At 36.4% G+C, this 23,788-nt stretch overlaps 1 protein-coding gene and 1 non-coding gene across 3 annotated transcripts; both read right to left on the bottom strand.

The window, feature by feature from the left end:
- Nucleotides 1-232: 232 nt before the first annotated feature.
- On the bottom strand, nucleotides 233-5,445 carry LOC145069516 (TMV resistance protein N-like). Of its 2 annotated transcripts, none has more exons than XM_079016454.1 (5): nucleotides 4,771-5,445; nucleotides 3,236-4,322; nucleotides 2,884-3,138; nucleotides 1,580-2,372; nucleotides 233-1,488 (listed from the first exon to the last, which is right to left on the bottom strand). In XM_079016454.1, exons 1-5 carry the CDS (start codon nucleotides 5,277-5,279, stop codon nucleotides 1,481-1,483), a joined length of 2,652 nt encoding a protein of 883 aa, XP_078872580.1. In that variant the 5' UTR covers nucleotides 5,280-5,445; the 3' UTR covers nucleotides 233-1,480. The 2 variants fall into 2 exon arrangements, with proteins under 2 accessions (XP_078872580.1, XP_078872579.1); XM_079016453.1 differs by having other exon boundaries at nucleotides 235-1,322; nucleotides 4,771-5,444.
- A 428-nt stretch (nucleotides 5,446-5,873) lies between these two features.
- TRNAY-GUA (transfer RNA tyrosine (anticodon GUA)) lies at nucleotides 5,874-5,966 on the bottom strand. The gene is made up of 2 exons: nucleotides 5,930-5,966; nucleotides 5,874-5,909 (listed from the first exon to the last, which is right to left on the bottom strand). It is a non-coding gene; the product is annotated as a tRNA-Tyr (tRNA).
- Between the last annotated feature and the right edge of the window lie 17,822 nt (nucleotides 5,967-23,788).

Here is a 23,788-nt window from a genome sequence, read left to right as displayed (position 1 = left end):
TAAGGGTTTTAAAAATCTTCATTTGTAATTAAATACTTACCATTTACTGTATAATTAAATACTTACAAATCATAAAGTTATTAAAAAATACAATATTACAATTCATAAGTTTTCTAAATTAATGAAATATTATTTTATTATATAATTAAATTTTAAATTCTATTTAAAACTAACACATGTGGGTTCCATGGGTTTTAACCTTTAGGCTATTGAAACACCATCGACTTAAAAAAAAAAAAAAAAACCCAAGTCATGCAATTTCTTGTGAATAAACAATGCAAAACTAAAGGTTTCAAATATTTTTTCAACCAATTACAACAAATTATGTAGAAATGTCCATATATTCCAAGAGCTTCCAAGGATTCTGCTAATTGCTGATTTTCGTAATTGATGGTAAAGACAAGTAATAACAGGGATTAAACCTCATAAGGTGAACAAAACAGTCCTCAAAACAAAGAAAACCACCAAAGTAGAAGGAGAAGTGTGGCGATAAGTGGGGAAATTCCATAATTGTCCAATAACGGGATACAAGGAACGGCCTATAAACAAACCTCTAAGATGTTGAGACTGAGGTGTTTCATGTCGCATTTAATTACCTAATCTCGGGGGATGAGGGGACAAGTGGGAAACAAAGACAGATGTAACAAGAAAGTCATAACATACCTAATCATTTAACAATTATAATGCAAGAGAAAAGAATGAGAACAGGGATTACTAAGTAGTGAATAGTCGAGAGACTTGTAGGAATGTGTTTGTCACGGCCAGTTGTTTTCTTAAGGATGCCATATAATCTTGATAGAAGACTTTGAATCATGTTGGATTCTAAATGACTTTCTATGATAAGCTTCCTGATCCCAAAATTCTGAGCAATATGTTTTTTGAACATGATCACCTTTGCTTTTCCTAGGTACGAGCTCAGCTCCAATATACATCCGAGCTGCAGACGAACTCCAACCGATGTCCTTTATGGAAAATGAAATCATATTAATGTATGATGAATTCACCAGTGAGATGTTCCTCAATGAACCAAAGGAACCATATTCTATTTCCATCATATCTGATACTTTATTAGATTCCTGCCGAATCTCATATGGCTTTTCCATCGTTTTTCCGTCATACTTAGGCTCCTGCTTGATGGTTATTTCAATACACGAATGGTAGATACCGTGAACAGAGCATATTAGGAACCCACAAAAGTCATTGTAACAATCTTGTGGAAGATGCATTGTAAATGTTTCCCCCCTAAACAACCTACCTACAAACCTCTTTGGAATCTGATATGGAAGAGTAAAACTGACAAAGTGATCTTCAATAGCATTTCCCTGTCATGGAGAACACATTCTATTATTCTTGTATATGTTTGGGTCAATATATAGACTGAAATTCAAAAGGTGGAGCCTTTTGAATGTTTGCAACAGTCTGAAGAAAAGATTGTGATTTGTCAAGTGCAACATGCCGAAAATTTATTGCTCCAATATTGTCAAGCTTCTGTGATAGGAAAGAAAAATGGTTTAGGGTTGAGTTAAAACTTTTTCTTTAATTATCATCATACATATATATCATGCAAAGCTAGCCAAACCTGGAGCATGGAGTGTAGTAATGTCACCAACAAGTGGACCTACTTTGTTCTTCCCCTTAAGTGACACTTTCCACAACCATTTGCAGTTTGAAATGTCTCCAAGGGTTTTGAGTGACTTACAACCATCCGCTATAACAACAGCTATACTTGATGGCAGCTCCGACAATTCCACAAGTTCATAGCAGTGTGACACGTTGAGCCATTTGAGCTGAGGAAGTCGCAAGAGATCAAAATTTAATTGTGAAAATTTGTTTTGGCTTAGATCGAGTTCTTCCAGGTTGGGTAAACCCCAAACAGCATCAGAGATGTTTTTATCTCCCAAAGTGCAGCAGCTAAGATCCAACCTTCTTAACCCTATGCTAAAAACCCATAGCCCTATGTGGTTGATATTGTTGTAAGGTAAATAAGGTTGCTCTAAACAACATTCTTCCACATCAATGAGGTTCTCTCCTGGTTTCTTAACTCGTGCTTCACCGCTATTATCCAAATGAAATACTAAATTGTCCGAGTTCTGTTGGATCTCTGAGAGCTTGAAAAGTTTGGAGCAATTTGAGAATTTAAGGATCTGGAGTTTCTTTAGTCCAGTAATAGATGGACACATCTTAAGACCAGGACAACTTGATATAGATAGGACAACGAGCCTTTCCGAGCATCCAATCGATGGATGAATCTCTTCTAAATACCAACATAAAGTAAGGTTGAATCTTTCAAGATTTGGAAGTCCAGCAAAATCAGGTGTCATTCTCAGGTTAAGCAACCTATAAAGTTCCATGATTTTCAAATTTGGCAGAAGCTGTTTCATACAAGTGCAAATAAGAAAAATTAAGTCTATCAATTTGATAAAAAAGCACAAGGGCATGCACACACATACACACACAAGGCTCATCATGTTTGTCAGGCGAGTTAGGGTGTGTCAGTTGAGTTAGGATTTTGATTGTGTGTGCTCTTTGTGTTTAAAATTTGTATTGATTCAAGTCAGGGTTCTGATTTTGTGTGTTCTTGACTTCTTGGTGTTTGGTATTTGTTTCTAAAGATAAAAAATAAGATTTTTCATGTATATAGTTGTCTTTAAAAATGAATACAAAATCAGGTTAACACAAAGAACATTTATAAAATAAAGGTTAATGCTTTCAATCTGTTAGATAAATAAATAAATAAAACCACCTATTTATATAATGACAACAATAATCAGTGATATGTCACATGTGCTCATATATTCATATGGCAACTTAATTAAATCTAACTTATTAACTTAGTCATTCAATTTGCTTTCATTCATTAATCAGAGAAACAATAAGAATTACCTTATAACCCTCCCAAAGTTGTTTATGCATGAGATTAGCCAATCTTAGACAACACAATTCTCTTGGTGGAAAATTTTCCCCTATGTCATGACTCATTAGAAAATGCTCTGGCAATGGACGTGTAATCTCATTGATCTGATCAACGTGCAAATCAATCCACCGAAGCTTATTCATGTTTGCAACAGCCTGAAGAAAAGATTGTGATTTGTCAAGTGCAACATGCCGAAAATTTATTGCTCCAATATTGTCAAGCTTCTGTGATAGGAAAGAAAAATGGTTTAGGGTTGAGTTAAAACTTTTTCTTTAATTATCATCATACATATATATCATGCAAAGCTAGCTAAACCATTACCATCATTCCATCCATAGCACATATATTCAGAACATCTTCCTTCTTCCAGATTCTACTACGTTTTTCAGGATTGTTAGGGTGCTCCCCTCTAACAATGTAGTGTCCCATTTCTTGAACCAGATCATGCATATCAAACTTTCCATTTGAAATGGTTATAAGAGCCTTTTGTATCAACACCTTCACTCCTATAACTGGATGAAAACCACAAGCATCAAGGATCTTCATTGCCTGGTCTTTGTATTCCCACCTAAAAAAACATGCAATATCCAAGAACAAATCTTTCTCAACTGGTTTAAGTCCATCAAAGCTGATTTTTAGCTTTTCCACAATATCAGTATCCGGGATCTCTTTCAGTCTCACTAATGCACTCTTCCACTCATTAATGTCTTTGTCACACAGAAAAGAACCGAGAACTGTAAGTGCTAATGGGAGCCCACCAGCATAAGAGACCACCTCTTTTGAAAGCTGCTCATAATCTTCCATAACTCTGTTATCCCGGGGAGCATGCTTGCGAAAGAGCTTCATAGCCTCATCATTGTTTAACAAGATAATATTGTGTATCACATCTACTTTGTGAGCAGTTAATATATGCTCATCTCTAGTTGTGATTATTATTCGGCTTCCTTCTCCAAACCAATCATGTGATCCAGCTAACGCTTTTAGTTGATCAGGGTGATCGACATCATCTAGAACAATCAAGACCTTTCTATGGCGAAACATATCATTTATCAAGGATCTTCGTCGACCTCCAGCTCTGTTTACTTCCATTTCTGAAAGAATTTTGTCTTTCAGTTTTCCCAAACCATATCTGCCTGATTCCTCTCGAATATTTTCAACAAAGCAACAACCATCAAACTTGCTACAAATTTCATCATAAATAGAATATGCAAGAGTAGTCTTACCACCACCCCCAACACCCCATATTCCAACCATTCGAACACCACCTGACCCAATTTCTAACTCCAATTCCAAACCTTGCAAGCGAGCTGCCATTCCGACCTGGTTTTGATCATTTAAACGTGAAGTTATTGGCTGCAACTTCTGTGAAATTTCGTATACAATTTGTTTGATGCCTTTTGCTTCATGCCTAAACATTGGATATACAAGCATAATTAACATATGATCACACATTCACACTCAAAAGATCACAGCTAGTTTGTAACAATTGGGAAAGATGGAATAGTTTAATGCAACATAGATTTGTTATTGCTTTAACTGAGATACAAAAGAACTACAACATGAGAAATTACATTATAACTTAATTTGAGCTTATCCAGAATTATATATATGACCTGAGATATCTTTTAAATTGCCCTCTAACATCTCTAATAATCTTGTTCAGGTTTATATTTGATCGTCTCTAATCAAGTGATGTATTCAAAGCCTCAGTGAGGTTATAAAGGTCATCAACTTCATCATCAAAGAATAATCAAAACATTTGTATAAAAAACTTAAAAGGTATAAGTATAAATGGTAGAGCACACATATCTTAAGCGTAAAAGGTACAAAATTAATTAAAACACAGAAGAAATTACCCATTGGCAATGTGCTTGGGTTCCCATCCAGAAATGTTACTTGCATCCACAAGTGCTTTTCTCCAAGATTCAACTTTCCTCTTGTTCTCCAACTCATGTCTGGCAAATGCTTCTCCGTATTTCCGTTTTTGTTTTCGTACTTCAGTGGGATCCACGTCATAAAATATAGGCATAACGATTTGGCCTCTCGTATCCCTGCATTTCATAATATGTGCAAGTTCATCCAGACACCACGAGGAATCACAATAGTTTTTTGAAAATACGATGATGGCTATCTGTGATTCTTCAATAGCTTTCATAAGGGATGGGTGGATCGATTCGCCTCGGGGAAGTGTTTCGTCGTCTTTGTAAGGGTAGATACCTTCTTGTTCAAGAGCCGAATAGAGATGGCCCACAAATGTATTGCGAGTATCTTCTCCTCTAAAGCTAAGAAAAACATGGTATTTACATGACTGAGAAGAAAATCCAGTGGAGGAAGGAGAAGCTGAGGATGATGATGATGATGTCATCTATGTGTTAATTTGTCAAGATAGAATGTAGGGGGGATGTGATTTGAGCACCTCAACGAAAGGAAATATATACAGAGTATCAGAGAGAGAGATGTAATTTTCCAAGAGGATTTTCAATCTACAAAAATCTCGAGAGTTTTCTAATATTTGAGTAGCTCCGCGTACTATACAGAGAGAGAGATATGTGAGTTTCTTAGAAATTTTCAATTAACAAAAGCAAAATAAATATCTTTTCAATTCGATCACTTAATTTTTTCAATATCAGTGGAGTTGGTTTCACATTGAGATAAGCAATGATGGGGTACACGTTGTTAGTTGTTACCAAATCATCATCCACGTCATCTGCCATTTATAAAAAACCAACGATGTGGAATTTTCTAAAATTCAAATAATGTTAAATTAATTATGTATTGTCAATATAAAGGTTAAATATTTAACTATGTGTACAATCCATTTTTACCAAAAAAATAATTTCCGGCTCACCTATCTCTCAAAAGTCAAAACCGATGATGGGAAAAGAATCCAAGTTCATTGAGGCAATTTTTTATTTTATATTTTTTGAAACGGCGATTAAAAAAAAAGAAATTTTAAAATTCCGACCTGCCGGATTCGAACCAGCGACCTAAGGATGGCCATTGGCTTATTGCCTACTACAGTCCTCCGCTCTACCAACTGAGCTAAGGTCGGTTTTTGTTAATGCACACACATTTTCTTTCATCTCATAACCAATCTGCCAAAACCCTTCCAAATAACCATCTAATATTGAGATTTGTAGACCTCAAGATTCATAAATATGTTTTCATTATCACTCAGTCATTGCCAATTGCCAAGATGAAGAAGAGGGATGATGAAGTGACATTGTCGAGGAGAATTGACAATGATAAAAGAAACAAAAATCATAACCCCAAATCTAGTCCAAAAACTTGAATCAATCAATTAATCAATACAAAACCTGATCTTTTCTCTTTCTATATGTTCAAATCAAAACAAAGCCTATAGAAATTGATACCTTTACTTGTGTTCTAACAATGATAAAGAACGTTAATCTGCATTAGGTTGAACTGAATCAGACAAGCAATGAACCTTCGTGTTGGATTAGGGCTTTTCAACTGACGCGGTTGCAGCTTGCAGGGGACGAAGAATAGGTATGCCAATTTCTAGTTTTGTTGTTTGATGTTTTTGCATATTATTGCTTATAAAAAGAATGGAGTAGTCTTTTTAATGCTTCCACCACGGAATCACCCATCGCCACACTCTTCATCGTATCATCTGCGACGAGCCCTATTGGTCTGTAGCAGAAAAAAAACCGTATTGATTTCTAAGGTGGAATAAGAAAGGTTAGCGGGGACTGGAGATGAGGTAAAAAAGCGAGTCAGGGGAGTTGGCGGTTGCCGGTTGCCGGTTGCAGTGGACTGGTTGAGGGGAAAGATGGGGAAGAGTCATATATTTGGACCATATAAATTTAACCATGATTAATTAATGTACTATAATAAAATCGTTTCAAAAAAAATGTACTATATAATAAAATAATCTAATTGTGTGAAACTTGGAAAAAAATAATAAAAGGTTATAATAGGAAAAACAAAAATTATAATATGACTTTGGGAGTTTTTACATAAACATAGTTATCCAAAATTTTATTTACCAATTAATTGTATTTTTAATAAAAAATAAATAAAAACTCAGTAGCCTTCGTTTCCTTCACACGATTTTCTCTCACGCATTCTCTCCTTTTTCGTTGTACTCGTCTTCACTGTCCTTCCATCATAAGAACTACCTACGGCTCTTCTTCCACCGTCGGAATACCCTACACCCGCCCATAAGTCTGTTGGTCCTAGGTATAGCCTTCTCATCAGCTTTTGTTGGTTAATATTTTATTGGTTAATAATTTAAATTTATCCACTTCATATTAATAATTTTGAAGTGTTTTTATTTTTATTTTTATAATTTAGGTTATATTTGCTCGATATGTTTTAAATACATTTGATTTTGTAAATTTATAAAACTTTCACTTTATTATTTGTAACTATTAATTTTAATGTCGTCTTATATCATTTTGTGTTATTATTTATCTCTTTAAAACATAGTAAATTTTGTTTGTGTAAAAGAATATATTGAATAGCAAGCTAAAAAAATGTGTTACTTTTTGCACTATGATCTACTAATATAAATAACTTTATTAAAAAGAACAGTGACATAATGACATGTGGTAGTGGTTAACAAATAATGAATTAGTTGAAGTAGGGTGAGCATGGTGCAGTTTGGTGCGGTTTTAGTACCAAACCGAACAGCAAACCGAACCGCTAACCGCAAGGTGTGGTTTTTGAATTCTAGAAACCGTTAGGTGCGGGTTTTCAATGGTTCAGTTTTGCAGTTTTTGTGTGCGGTTTTGGTTTGGACCGATTCGGCGTCGGGTTTAAACCGAGTCAAACATATGGTGCGGTTTTTTATATTCACTGATACGATTTTTTTTAACCGTAATGTTCATGTGAAGATTTATGATTGTATGACATGGTGTCATTTCGTCTCCTCACATTTATAAGCTGTAATTTTGAGTTTTTTATGTTGTTTACTTGATCACTTCATTTGCAGCCCATATTCCCAAGCTCATTTTTTTTATTCAATTTGCACTTAGAAGTTACAAGCTTGCAAGTTGTAGCACACATAGTGTTTATACTTTACACATAATCGTTAAGTCACAAACACAAAGTGACAAACTCACATATAAACCTAATATCTAATTACTAATTACCGTCAAGTTCAATATATAATATATGTATAAATTAGAATTTATTAGTTTTTTTTTTTAAATAATATGTATAATTGTATAATATAAAATAGTGATTTATTTTATTGTTAATAAGTTTGCGGTGCAGTTCGGTTTTGGTGGTCCGATTTCTAGAAAAAACCGTACCGTACCAATAAATTTGGTTTTCAAAAAAATAAAATCTGCACCATTGGTTTTCGCGTCGGTTTCGGTTTCTCGGTTGCGGTTTATTGCGGTTTTTATTTTATTGGTTTGGTTTTTAACTATTAATTTTAATGTCGTCTCATATCATTTTGTGCTATTATCTATCTCTTTAAAACACTATAAATTTTGTTTTTGTAAAAAAATATATTGAATAGAAAGCTAAAATAAGGTGTTACTTTTTGCACTATGATCTACTAATATAAATAACTTTATTAAAAAGAATAGTGACATGTGGTTGTGGATACAATATAGAGGTTAGACCATCCGTTATACTCTCAACGACAACGGTCGTGGAGAGCTTCCAGATCGGCCACCGGAACAACCATGAACCACCCCACAACAACCAGAGTACTCTTCGGAGAGAACGAAGAGAGAGAAAAATAAGAGAGAGACAGAAGAAGGCTGAGCGAGAAGAAATCGATCGAGAACCCCTGATTGGGCGTTGCGTCTCGTCGTAGGTACCACGAGCCATCACGAAAACGACGAACCACGACCGGCCGGGGCAGTGTGCACTGCCGTTGTCTGTGGCCACCTATACCACGCCCAGGTTCGTGGTCCGTATACTGGACGGCCTTAACAAACAATGATTTAGTCGAAAGCAATTTATTTATTTTTTTTTTTTTGTGAAATATAGATTTTCTACGCTATGTTTGAATTGTTATCTTGTATGAAAATATAACTTTTTAAAAATAAAAAAATAAATATTTTTGTAGAAAATATAAATTTGAAGAAATATGTATTACAATTAAAACTAATACTTTGAATCTTATTCGTAATATGAATTTTTTTTAAAGTATAAGATTAAGAAAAACAACATTTAAAACCCACTATAAAGTAAATCACATTGTTTTGGTAATTAAATTAGAAACTACAAGGGTTTCGTAAATAAAAATTCATAATACCATGGTCAAGATAAAAACTCATAACTTTGGTAGCATCAACATGTTTCAATTCAACATGGCAAGTTTGGATAATTAGAAAGGTCCCGATAAAAAAATCAACATTGAACAAAATTATAAAATATGATGTTCGATTTAAAATAAAAATAATGTAAATCAAACAAACAAAAAAATACATTGTTTTTTTTTATCGTTAGCAAGGTTGCAGAACTCGTTACTCGGTACATGTTCGACCGACTACCGAGTAGCGAGTACCCGAGAGTACTTGGGGAGTACTCGGAAGTTATTATTAAGGGTCGGACGGAGTTCAAAGAATCTTGGTGATCTCATCCGTTCGGAGTGTCTCCAAGGTTTCATCTTCTTGGATCGGGTAATACTCCAGTTGGGGACCGAGAATGGATCCGAATGGGTGTTTTAATTAAATTGTTGGATCCAGCGGTGTTGTTAGCCGAGAGTGTGGCATGATTGGAGCAAGTGATAGACAGGTGGGGCAGGGAACAGACCATGGTTTCAGGAAGGGTAGTTGGTCGATGTGAGGCTTGAGTTTAGACCATGGAAAGAATTTCGGGAACGGAACTGGAGTTCGGAACCCCAAGAGGGCTAGAACAGACTGCATGGGAGAGATTCCTAGGAAGGATGGTTCAGGGTGACATACGATAATTTTGAGCGGTCTGGATAGACTGAAGGTCGGAAGGCGTACCAGTCAGTTAGGCCGAAGGCTCAGGGAACGGTCCAGCTGAAGGCCCGGGAGGGCAGTCCAGACATGCTGAAGGTTCTGAGAGTGGTCCAGATAGGCTGAAGGCCTGGTAAGGCGATCCAGTCATGCTGAAGACTCTGTATGTGTTAAGTGGATCTGTATGCGGAGGATGAATGGATATGTCGCCATGCAATAGTAATCGATATGGTCTGGCCCCAAGTATTAATCATACTGATGGAGTTGGCTGGAGGCCGTGCGTGGGCCTTGTTGGTTATGTGCTCGGATTCGGGGTATATGGGAGTTCGAGAATAGCAATTACTCTACATGGATAGTGTAGAGTGGAGTTTAGCTCAGTGGCACTTATAGGTGCGGTAAAAGTTGTTAAGTAGACTTCCTGGAAAGGAAAGGTATGTAGCTCCGAAAGGAGTGTGAGTCCTCTGAAAGGAAGGCAGTAGAGTATATGGATGATTAAAAGTGCTCCAGTTAATGGTGATAAGCACTGAGATTGTACCAGATCTGTGGGAGCACATACGGGTTGGATGCCCGTTGAGATTGTGGAACGGTTAGCACTGACGCGGAGTCAGGGGAGATCGGAAGTGATGCACGGGTAGATCCTTGGATCCCGAATTATTGTTGTGGTCATGAGTTATGTTGTAGCACCTGGTTCCTGGTACGTAAATCTTATTTGAGTATTTTCCATTTTTAGCCTTGGACTCGGCGAGTCATAGGTCCAACTCGCCAAGTAGAGACGGGACCCGGGACACGTTTAAGTTGGCGACTCGGCGAGTCACCGCTGTTGGATGAAACCCTAAGTTTCAGGGGTTTGCACCCTATTTAATCACTCATTTCCGCCCCAAGCCAGCCCCCATTCACCCTTAGAGCCCCCAACCCTCGTTCAAAGCTTATTTCCTTGAGAACTTGAGGCATTCTTGTGTGTTTTGAAGATTTGGAGAAGGGAGAAGAGTGGATGAAGAAGAAGAAGAGGAGGCCAGCCATCTTTAAACAATCTCAGAGCTTCCTTTGAGGTAAAACTCGTTTTCCCTCTGCTTCCATGCTTATTCCTCCATTAAAGTCTTTCTTGAACTCTTCCCCAAACTTGGTTGTGCATTGTTGGTTGATTCAAGTTGATTAGTCTTTAGATCTGGACCCTATTTAGTCCCTGGAACTTGGATCTACCGCTTGTATGGACCCATGTTTGTTTGTACACCCTAGATCTACCCCTTTTGGTGCATTTTGAACCCTAAAACTTTCATTGAGGAATATTTACACGTAAAGTTGGAAACTTTACGTGTTATTCATGCTCTAGGAACCCAGATCTGTGAATGGCATGGACTGGAATCATGCAACATCGCGTATATAGTGAGTGCATGGTAACGACTCGGCGAGTCGTTCATCTGACTCGGCGAGTCTGCTCGCGAGTCTCCGAGTTTGTCCCCTTTTCGTTGTGTCGAGTAGAGTAGTGAGTCACGGGGTGTGACTCAGTGAGTTGGAAGCCGAACTCATCCATGAAGGGACTCGGCGAGTCATTGCCCTGACTCGGCAAGTTCAAGGCAATCTCCTTAGATCAAGATCAGACTCGGCGAGTTGTTCATACAACTCGGCGAGTCTCAGCATAAGTGTTCATCGGATGAAGATGAACTCGCCGAGCTGTTCATACAACTCGGCGAGTAGGAGGAAGGACTTGAGCATCAGCTTGGAAGGAGAACTCGTCGAGTCAATGCCTAACTCGACGAGTAGAAACGGAATCCAGGACAGTCGATTGGACAGGGACTCGGCGAGTTGGCGAGCCAACTCGGCGAGTCGAATCAACTGAAAGTTGACTCTGACTTTGACTTAGGGCATGATCAGGGGTAAAATGGTCGCTTTACCCAAAGGTCAGTTAGCAGTGTTTGATTGAGTATGTTGTGGGAATTGCAGCCGGAGGATTTCCGAAGCAGCAGTAGACAGTCAGTTCCCGATCAGATCAGCAGCTACTTCGAGGTGAGTTACCTTCCAGTAGCGGTGGGTCTAAGGCCACAATGTCGGCCCACCAGTAGGAGACGTATGATAGATGATTGTCTCTGTGATATCATCTAGGTTTGCTACTACCTGATATGTTATATGCTAGCATGATATGTTATATGTGATAGTAGTAGAGTTCAGTCTGATGAGAATTGTTATCGAGAATTAAGATGTGAAACAATAGATTTGAATCATGAATGATAAAGAACACACGAAGTAAATATTAATCAGATCTCGTTTTATTAAGACTGATTACAGAATAAGCTGAAGAGATTTTTTGTGTTTCGATCTCTCCTTCTACTTCAAGCCTAAGTCCCTATTTATAGGGAACTTACAAAAAGTATACTAAGTCTTATACAATGAAACTTCGCATGCTACACTTCGCATGTAAAATAGACTTAGTAAAATAACATACAAAATGCGAATCATTACAAGACACACTATTCGACTTTTACAACTAACATCTACATTCTCCCCCTTTGTAAACAGTCGATACAATTCAACTTAAAAGCTTTTGAATTGCAGAGTGAATCGTTCTTCGCACTTCTCCATACCAGGAGATCACCTTCTTCAAGTCCTTCTTGTCACCTTCGTTGTTTTTCTTGCAATTATTCATACGTACAATGAAGTGCGTATATTGCGAAGAATTGTATCTTTCAATCTCTGAATCTTTGAACAAGAACTTCTTCGGTTTGCCCTTAGTGTCTCTTCTAGAAAATACCATGCCAAAAGGTTTAAGGCATATCTCTCCTACAACATACTTCGAAAAAGCTGATTGTGTCAAAGTATCTTCCCATGGAACTTTCACTTTTCTTCCAAGCACATTTGCTAACTCCTCATCAGTCAGTGCAAGACAATCGAAGTAGTTGTCGATATAAGTCTTTACATGTGCGAATCCGACTTTGAAAACATCTGTCTCTGAGCCTTTTAGTTTGTTCTCTTCCATGTGCTTCAGAATAAGAGCTACTTGAATAAGATCTTTGCAGTTCATCAATGGAAAGTCAGCAACAGTGAAGTCATATTGTTGGTTGTCTGCCCTGATGACAAAATATCGAAAATTTTGAAGCATGTCTTCAAACAAAACATCCTTCTTTATCGTGAGCACCTTCTTGATCTTCATCAGGGACCAGACTTCATCCGGATTCTTCCCAAGAACAACATGAAATTTGATTTTCATGTGAGTGTAGTCATCTGGATTATCGAATTTCTCACTGATCTTGTATTGAGCCATAATGAACAACATTTCATTAATAGGGAAGTCCAGCTGACAGTAATCTGAGTTCGCAATGTCGTAACTTCTTTTGGGCTTCTTCTCGAATTCATACATCTCCCTTCCTACAACTTTAGACTCTATCGTTTCGTAAGAGTAAAGTTTCGCAGGATCACCTTTGTTCATTGAGGGAGGATCACTTGCCCGTTGTCGCATTATGCTCTGGACTTGTCTCATTCTTTCAAGTTCAGCCTCAGCATCAGCTTTTAATTCCTCTTTCGACTTCTCATACAAGATGCCCTTTCCTTTTCCAGTTACATCCTTCTGAGGTTGAGAACTCGAACCTCCTTCGTTTCCTCCAATAACAATTCCCTTTGAAATTGTTTTTGTAGTAATTGTTGTTGAAGAAATCGGTTTAGTAGGAATTGGAAGAGTTGCAACTAGTTGAGTCGAGATGACTTTTCCCACTGTTTTGGCATCAGCTTCTTTGCTTCGACTTTTCTCTCCCCCTTGCGCCCCTGTGAAAACAGGTAGAGCACCCTTCGGAAGTAAAGAACTGAAGTTTGAAATCGGGGCAAGAGCCTTCTGAATGGCTTGTTCTAAAGTGTTAATCTTTAGAGACAAGAATTCGGGAGTAATGATTTGCGAAGTGGAAGATTGCGAAACTGCTGATTTGAGCTCCGTAACCAATTTGATCAGATGATCAAACTTCTCCATGGTAGCAGCTTTGTGATCATCAGCAACATGAATGTTGTTGAGTTTGTGGATTTGAGACGAAATTTCCACAACCTGCTTGTGAAGATCTTCCTGTCTTGTATTTACTGCTTGAAGATCCTTCGCAAGGTCAGACTTCAACTCTTGAATTTTGAAGTTGACGTCCTCACGAACTTTCTTGATGTCTTGTACAAAAAGAATGTGTCTTTCTTTTATAGCAGCTTTAAGATCTCGTACTGCAGACGTAAAATTATTCCCTTGTGCTTGCACTCGGAGTTCATTATTTTTGTCGGACTGATCGACTTTCTCCATTATTCGTTTCTCAGCCCCTTTAATCATCACGTCCACCTCCATTGCTGAGATTGAAGACATTCTCCCAAAATCGGCTTGCGATTGGATAATAGCCTTCAATTTTTGATTGAGAATTTTGAACTGCTTTCCTGTCATCAGCATATGATCAGGAATATCTTCTTCATCGGAATCAAACGAAATGTCATCAAGAACTCCTCCAAAAGCACCTCCTTTTATTTCTGGATCCGACATTTGTTGCGAAGGTGGAGGATTCTCAGGTGATTGAGATGGAAAAAGGGTGGTGAATGGGTTCTGAAGGGCATGATCAAATATGGATGAAGTGGTGGTTATTGGTAGTGTAGATGTAACACTCGGGATAGGTGCCCCCGTATCAGATACGTTGACAACCATATCCGAAATAGGTACCTCCTCAGTAACTGACTTGGTAAGAACTATTTCGAGTGGTTGGGATTGAGAAATGGTAGTTGAAATTTGCGAAGGTTGAGAGATTGGTAAAGTAACAGTTACCATTGTGGTGACAGGTGGAGTTTCAGGGATAACTTCTTCGTCTGATGATTCATTGCGAATCACCATCTTCCTCCTCTTGCCCAGTGTTCGTTGCATTTTTTTCGCAACGTCTTCTGCCCTTTGTCTTTTCTTTCCAGGAGATACTGGTGCAGGAATGCTGCGAATAGTAACTCCCTTACTACTCACCTCTGCCTTGCGAATTTGTTTTAACACTCCAGACTTTGAAGGTAAAACATCTTTCTTCACTACTTCTTCTTGAATGGTTGGTGAAGATGAACCCTTCACAGGTTTCTTGCTCCCCTTCTTCTTCTTCGATGGAGTAGCAACTTCAGGTAATACACCCGACTGATCAGCTGTGTCAATGTTTCGCAAATACCTCACCAACACTTTGTGAGTGGGAGACACTTTGCGAAGCATTGCATCCGGAATGCGAGCTACCCGGGTGAATATGGCTTCATCATCTTCTACCACTTTGGGAAATTGGTAAAGCGAAAACTCAGCAACTTCGACATATGATACGATCGGAATTGCTTCTTTCTCGTATACTTTCTCCAGGATCAGACTCCAGTACCTGGCACAGGATATCCCCTTCTCCGAATTCGTGTTTTCCAGACTTTTGACGAATTCCTTCCAAAGTTGAGTCGCATAATCGACATTGATGTCATAGTAGATACCTATTACCATGGCATACACTTCGACTCTTCCTCTGTCTAAGCCGACTGATCTTCCTGTAAGACACCTTAGGAAAATTCCAAATAGAAAATTCCAGATACATGGTAATCCCGACTTTCAGAAATCACTAATATTTTCCAACTCCGGTTGATGTCCCATCTCGTTGAACATGTGGATAATCTGGGAGTTTACAGGTTTAACAAAGGGTGGGTTGTTGGGAATCTCCAAGAACTCCACGAACAAGTTCTTGGACAGTTTAACCCTCTTGTTGTTGACGAGGTTGAAGGTAATCACATCCGTCGTGTGATTGTAGGAAGCCGTGGATGCAGCACGTGATAACCAGATCATCGGAACTGGGAATGACCGGAACATGGCTGTTGACAACGGTGATCGTTTCAAAGCCACGATGAGCATCTTCAATTCTTTTGGATAGGCGGATACGTTGGGATCAACCTGATAGTTTGTACTTTGAATCTTCATGAGGGATTGAGAAAGGACCTCATCAGTGTTTGAGTTTGTGGCTGCCATTGTTAGGGTTTGAAAGAAATTGGAAGTTTAGGATCAAGATGAAAGCTTTGAAGGTTTGTGAGAATTCTTGTTTGCGTAACCGTACACATTGTTCTTCATGCCCCTTTTATAGGTTACTCAAAATTTGATTTGAAATTAAAGCGGGATGCATTTAATGTTATCCGATGTGGCACCTTGAATCTCGGATCATTGCTGTTAAAGAGCATTATGCAGTAAAAAGTAACTGTCACATCTCCTCGAAAACCGGATAGAATACCAACCATTTTTAGTAGACAGTCTGTCAAGTAACCGTTATAGAATCCGAACCGGTAAAACTCTTCGCATGGAGGCAAGGCTCTTTCACTTTTGGGATTTAAAGCGAAGTCATATGCCAGACTTGCGAAATCATCAGTCTGAGTTGGTTTTACTCAGAACCTCAAGGATTTCGTGTGTGCATTGTGCCAATGAAATAAGATAAGAATCAAGAAATTTTTGGAATGTTGTGATGTCAAAAAGTGAATTTGACATAAATGCAGTAAAACCCCAGGCAAAGGTTGCTTCGTTAATTATCAAGAGAGATAATCAACAGCTTGTGTATTTTCCCGTGAATTACAATCGAATACTTGTAAAGAAGTTTCGAAGGGCTTCTTTTAAAAGTCATTTTGGGTTGGTTTGAAATTTCATTACATATCAGCCTTAACATAAGGTGAGAAATTGTAAATGAAATTACTTGTTTGACCAGTGTAGTCAGTGACAAGTTGGCTTGTGAAATTATTTATCATGACAAGAATTTACGAATGAAACTTACACTGAAATCATATTCAAGAGAAAATTTGTTTTGGATCTTGTTGGGTAACATATATTCTTGGTTGTAAATATTTGATCAAGACCACGCATGCGAATTGAATATGATTTGAAGTTTCAAAATTTTTGATATTGAAACAAAGGTTTCGTAAAAATTTGGAACAAAGTTCCCCGTAAATTCCTTAAAGGTGTATGATTTTTGGGTTTCACTTTCATCACGGACTCATGATGTTAGATCTTAAACACAGAGTTGTGATTTGTCTAGGTTTTGATTGGTTTTACCAAAGACCTCAAGGACAAATCTTTTCAAAAAAATTTGGATTTGAAGAACATTTTGGTTTAAAAAGATTGGTTAAGAAGCAAAGTGTACCTCTGTTATTATGTGGACAAAACAGAAAACTCTTAACTCATTTGAGAAGAGTAAGGTAGCTCTTGTTGATTTATGCGAATACAAGCCTTGCTGGGTATAAATGTTCATGAGATAATTTCATCAAGGCTTTCATTTTTCACACATAGAATCATTCGAGGCTTGAGGTCTACATACAGCAGCATGCTTCTAGGGACATCCTAACTAGTTTGTAAAAGAAATTTAATACCTTCCCATAGAAACACAAATGTATGACCTCTTCGCATTGTAGCCCTGTAGTAAATTCTCAACACACAGTTTAAAGAACAAAGAAAACAAATATTTTGTGATTTTGGAATTTTTCAAAAACAGAAGAACAAAACAAATAAAATTTTTTTGTATTTTTGATTTTTCAAATTTAAAGAACAAAAAAAATAAAATCTTTTTGGATTTTTAATTTTTTTTCAAAAAAAATAAAATCTTTTTGGATTTTCGATTTTTCATAACTAAAACAGTATGCGTAAATCTTACCTTAGTGATTATGAGCCAGATGCGAAAAACTGTGGTTGCGAAGCCTTCTGAATGAACAGTAACCTCTGGATGATTTCGACTCTTAGCTGCTGAACAAAGCTTTTACTCTTGTGTTGACAAAATTGAATTCGCATTAATCATCCCCAAACCTGCTAAAATTCGAACAAATGATTTTTCATCAAGAGGTTTTGTAAAAATATCAGCAAGTTGTTCAGTTGTTTTGACAAAATGAATTTCAATATTCCCATCTTCCACATGATCTTTAATAAAATGATATCGAAGAGCAATGTGTTTTGTCTTTGAATGTTGTACTGGATTGTGACAAATGCGAATTGCACTTTGCGAATCACAATACAAAGGAATCTTTTTCATGTTTATTGCATAATCACGAAGTTGACTCTGAATCCAGATAATTTGCGAAGTACAAGCAGCTGCAGATATGTATTCTGCCTCAGCGGTTGATATGGCCACACAAGTCTGTTTCTTTGATTGCCAGCTCACTAACTTTCCATCCAAAAGTTGACATCCACCAGTCGTACTTTTTCTGTCCAAAGTACATCCTCCTAGGTCTGAGTCTGAAAAAGCTTGAATGAAGAATCATGTTTTCGCAGGATACCAAAGTCCTAAAGAAACAGTACCCTTGAGATATCGAAAAATATTTTTCACTGCAGTCAAATGAGGCTCTCTTGGATTAGCTTGAAATCTAGCACAACAACAAACCGAAAACATAATATCAGGTCTACTTGCAGTTAAGTACAATAAAGACCCTATCATGCTACGATACAGTGTTAGATCAACAGCAGGAGCATCTAACGAAGGAGTTAGTCTTGTTCCTACTGCCATAGGTACTCTGAGCTTTGTGCTATTTAGCATTCCAAACTTTTCAAGCAAGTTCTTCGTATATTTTTCTTGATTGATTAAGATTCCTTCTCTGTTCTGCCTTATATTTAAACCAAGAAAATTATTAATTTTTCCCATCATGCTCATTTCAAACTGACTTTTCATTAAATTTTCAAATTCAATTGACAATGCTGGATCAGTTGAACCAAAGATAATATCATCAACATAAATTTGAACAAGCATTAGATGACACCCAACTTTCTTGCGAAATAATGTGGGGTCAACTGATCCTTGTTTAAATTTAGATTGTTTCAAGAAATTTGTAAGTGTTGCGTACCAGGCCCTTGGTGCTTGTTTTAACCCATATACAGCTTTGTCAAGGACATACACATGATCAGCATACTCACTGTTTACAAATCCTGGTGGTTGTTCAACATACACTGTTTCTTCAAGTTTTCCATTTAAGAATGCACATTTAACATCAATTTGATAAACATCAAAGTCTTTGTGAGCTGCATAGGCTAAAAATATGCGAACTGCTTCAAGTTTTGCAACAGGTGCAAATGTTTCTTCATAGTCAATGCCTTCTTGTTGCGAATAACCTTTTACTACTAGTCTTGCTTTATTTCGAATAATATTGCCATCTTTGTCGGTTTTGTTTTTGAAAATCCATTTTAATCCAACAATTGAAACATCAGAGGGTTTAGAAACTAATCTCCAAACCTTGTTTCGTTCAAATTCTGCCAGTTCAGATTGCATAGCAACAACCCAATCTGAGTGTTCCATAGCATTCTTGACAGTTTTTGGCTCTATTTTCGAAATAAAAACATTAAACATGCAAAGTTCTTGGTTTGCATTCAGTACCTCATTTTTCGCACGAATTTGAGCTCTAGTCAACACACCTTCTTGTAGATTTCCAATTACCTGTTCTTTTGGATGATTTCTTGTCCATTTCTCGAGTGGTGGAAAATTTAGATCAAATTCTAATGGTGCATCTTCAAACATATCTTCATTTTCAGATCTTGCAACAGAAAAATTATCATTAACTTCATGAAATTCGTCATTATTATCAAGATTAATTGTCTCTGTTTCATCATGCTCCCCCTCAACATGATCTGTATCTTGATATTCTTGTCGATTTTGCGAATGCTCCCCCTCAACTTGATGTTCTTGTTGTTTTTGCGAAGGCTCCCCCTTAACTTGATGTTCTAGTTGATTTTGCGAAGGCTCCCCCTTAACTGAATTTTCTTGTTCCTTGTGAATATCTGATGTGCTTTCACAAATTATCATTGATTCATCAGTATGTTTTGAAGATTCTGATGTTTGATTATCAGGAGCATTACTTTCTGCATCAATGGCCCTATCAGGAATTCCAAAAATCAAGTCATAATCAAAATTATTGATTTCAGAATTATCAATTGGATTATGTGAATCTACAAGTATTGGTTTATTATCAAATTTACTATCACTCTGTTTAAGATAGTAATCATCAAATGTTAAATTGAACGTTTCTTCAATTTTTCTTGTTCGTTTGTTTAGCACTCTGTATGCAACTGAATTCTGTGAATATCCTAAAAAGATGCCTTCATCAGCTTTAGCTTGAAACTTGGACAAATTATCTTTTAGATTCATGATAAAGCACCTGCAACCAAAAACATGAAAGAATTTTACATTAGGTTTTCGATTATTGATTATTTCATATGGAGTAACATTAAATCTTCGATGAATGAATGATTGATTTTGAGTAAAACATGCTGTGGACACAGCTTCTGCCCAAAGAAATTGAGGTAGATTCGCATATGTCAACATTGTTCTGGCAGCTTCGCATAGAGATCGATTTCTTCTTTCAACTACACCATTCTGTTGTGGTGTATACAGTGATGAAAAATTATGCGAAATGCCTTTGCTTGTGAGAAAACTGTCAAGAGTTTGATTTTTAAATTCAGAACCATTATCACTTTTAATTTTTCGCACATTCTTCTTCAGACTAACTTCAATCTTTTTGATAAAATCAATCATCGTCTGAGCAACTTCAGATTTCATCCTGAGAAAAAATACCCACGTAAATCTAGAGAAATCATCTACAACAACTAAAATATACCGCTTTTTGTTTATTGTTGCAATAGTTGATGGTCCACATAGATCAATGTGAAGAAGTTCCAATGGCTCTACTATTTTTGAATCTATCACAATTGGATGTCCCTTTCGATGTTGTTTTCCTTGTTCGCAAGCTGCACACAAAGAATCATTGTCAAATTTCAGTACTGGTAATCCTCGAACTAAATCTTCAGTTACTAATTTATTTATATTTCGAAAGTTCAAGTGTGACAATCTTCTATGCCAAAGCCAACTAAGATCATTTGATGCTTTTGATAGTAAACACACAGCTGGTTTTCCCACAATCGGTTTGATGTCCAGTGTAAACATATCACCATTTATTTTGGATTTGAGAAGTATTTCATTCGTCTTGACATTTGAAATGATACTACCTTCTTCATTGAATACAACTTGATTTCCAGTACCCACAACAAGTTGTGACACACTTATCAAATTATGTTGAAGTCCTTCAACATATGCCACTCTGTTGACTGTGAAGTTTCCATTTGTGATTTTCCCATATCCTTTCACTTGACACTTGTGATTATTTCCAAATTTGACAACTCCAGCATTTTCCAAGTTTCTGTAATCAGGCAAATTTTCTTTCCTTCCAGTCATGTGACGAGAGCAACCACTATCAATGTACCATTTCATGTCATATTGCTCGTCACATATCACCTGCATTTATTGAAAAAATTTAGGAACCCAAGACTTTTTGGGTCCATCATTAGTAGAATGAAACAAATTTTTGGAATTTAAGAACCATGTTTTCACTTTGTTTGTGACCGAATCAATTATATCAACATCATCAGTTCTAGATTTTGAAATATAATCATTCAATAATTTTGGATTTCCATTAATTGTAATCTTATCCTTCACAACATTCGCATTTTTGATAACTGGTTTCCATTTTTGAACTGGAACTTGCGAATTATTAGATGATGTACTCTCAGTTGAAGAATTATTTGTGTACGTATCAAATGCATTTTTGATTTGTTCTTCTGAAAATTTTCCATTTTGATATTTCTTTCCTTTTCCTTCAAACCAATGATTGAACGTTCTAACATCAGATTTTCCTTTTGTATATGAAACTTTGTTTGGTTTTGATATTGAAGGATTTGGAAAATTTGGTTGTTTTGGTGAAAATTTCTTTTTGACTTGAGTTGAGTTCTTCAAACTTGAGAAAGTATTCGTGAATTTGCCAACATTTTGAAACTTTTGATTATTTGCAAATTTTTGCGAATTCTCAAATTTTCGATTGTTGTCATATTTGCGAACATATGGAACCTTGTCAACAGAGTTGATTTGTTTATGAAAACTTGATGATGTTTTTGAAATTTGCTCTTTTTCATCTCTTGATTTTTCATTAGACACAACTTGCCAGAATATTGTTTTTCTTGCTTTTCTTTTTGAAACATTATTTTCTGTTGAAAATTTTCCAACCATCAATTTGAATTCATGAGAATTTAGTTTCACTTCAACCTTTGGTTTTTCATCTTTTTCAAAAACTTTGTTTGATTTTTCACCTTTAACCACCCATTTTTGTGTTGATTTTTGTTTTTGAAACACATAAGTATTTTTCGTTAAATTGTTTTCTTCTGTGTTTTGATTTGCGAAAAAACCTTCAGTTGTGGACTTTTGATTATCTTTTTCAATCATTCTATTGAATTCAGGATGAACTTTCTCAGCATTTCCAGTAGTGACAAAAACTTGATTTGGAAAAATTGTTTTATCAGTACATACAAAATTTGGATATACCACAGTGTTGGTTTCCAAATAATGTGTGCCTTTATCATTTAAAATTTTATCAAATTCTTTTGTATTTTCAAACACTTGATCAACTACAATCCTTTGAGGTGTTTCAGTTGAAACTTTCTTTTCTTCTTTATTTACATCTGTGTCATCAGATTTCCAGCTTTCAACTTCCACATTATCAAACATACAATGTTGCGAAGTTGAAGATTTATCAATTTCATCCTCTACTATTGAATTAACTATTATTTCTTTACCTTTGATCTTAGATGTGATATTAATGATTGACAATTGAGAACAATCAACCTCTTCTTCCTCTTCTATTTCACTGATTTCACTTACATTATCAGAATTTTCATCAATATCAGCATAATTCAACTGTGAGGAAAGAGTTGAATTTTCAGATTTCTTTATGATTTTCACTTGTTCACTCTTTGTCAAACTTTCATTGACAATGTTAACCAATTCATCAGCATTCAGAAATTCATCAATTTTGACAATACCATATGCATATCTATCATCAGGTATTTTGTCAAATTGAGCAATTGTGCTTTCGCAATCATAAGAAACAACATCAACTTTTTCACGTTCATACTCAAGAAAAGGTAAAAGTTTTCTATGTTGTTCTTTGCTAATATCAGAAGAGTGATGTAAACCTGTTAATTTTGCATACAAACGTTTTGCAGAATTACAATATATGTTTCTCTGAGCCAGTAATAACCTAACATCGTTAGTAAGATTATTCCTATCGCAGTCTATATTTTTGACTTGTAATTCCAATTTTTCAACTCTGCTCTTCTTTATTTCTAATTCTCTTCGTGTCTCACTAAGTTGCACATTTAATTTCTTAGCTTCATTACTAGCAGACACAATAACAGAATCAAAATAAGCCACAGTATCATCAAATGAAACAATTTCAGCATCATAAACTGATAAAGGAATATTAAAAGATTCAAGAATTGTACGTACCTTGGTTGTCATGGGTGATTTGTCAGTGGATTTTGACACAAAACATCTCCCTGAAATGTTCTCTTCGCAATCCTCAAAGCTTGCGAACATTGCTCCATGTGTGGGATGCCTCATTTCTTCATCATCAGATCCTGAAGACCAGATCTGATAAGTTCCACTCTCTTCTTCAGTAGTTTCTCCCTTTGCAACCAATGACACTTCTTTGGTCTTAGCACGTAACTCTTCAATCTTCTCAGAGTAGTATGCTTCATCTTTGACTTTTTCTTTCTTCTCTTCTCTCTTTCGCAACATGCAGTCAGCTGCGAAATGATTCGCACCATTGCAATAATGACAATAGATTCCTGAATCACCTTTCAACTTTTTCTCTACATTCGCATCTTTCTGTTTTTCATCAATTTTCTCCATCTTCTTCCTCTCATCCCCTCCAGTCCTTGTTGTAACATTCTTCGCATCATTCATCTTTCCTTTTGGATTAAAAGGCTTTTTGAAAAACTTTTTAACTCTGTTGTTTGAATAGAATGCTACAGCTTCATCATCGGAATTCATCAAAAATCCTTCATCATCTGATCCATCTTTTTCATCATTTTCTGATACCTTTGAAACTAGAGCCAAAGGACCACCAATAACTAGTTTTGATTCTTCATACATTTCTGAGACCTCAGATTCATGTGTTTTCAGTT

Source organism: Lactuca serriola, chromosome 8 (genome assembly GCF_051521515.1).
Source record: "Lactuca serriola cultivar US96UC23 chromosome 8, Lser_US96UC23_V15, whole genome shotgun sequence".
NCBI classification, from domain to species: domain Eukaryota; kingdom Viridiplantae; phylum Streptophyta; class Magnoliopsida; order Asterales; family Asteraceae; genus Lactuca; species Lactuca serriola.
Note: the sequence above shows the minus strand (reverse complement) of the source record. Positions and strands in the feature narration are given on the sequence as shown.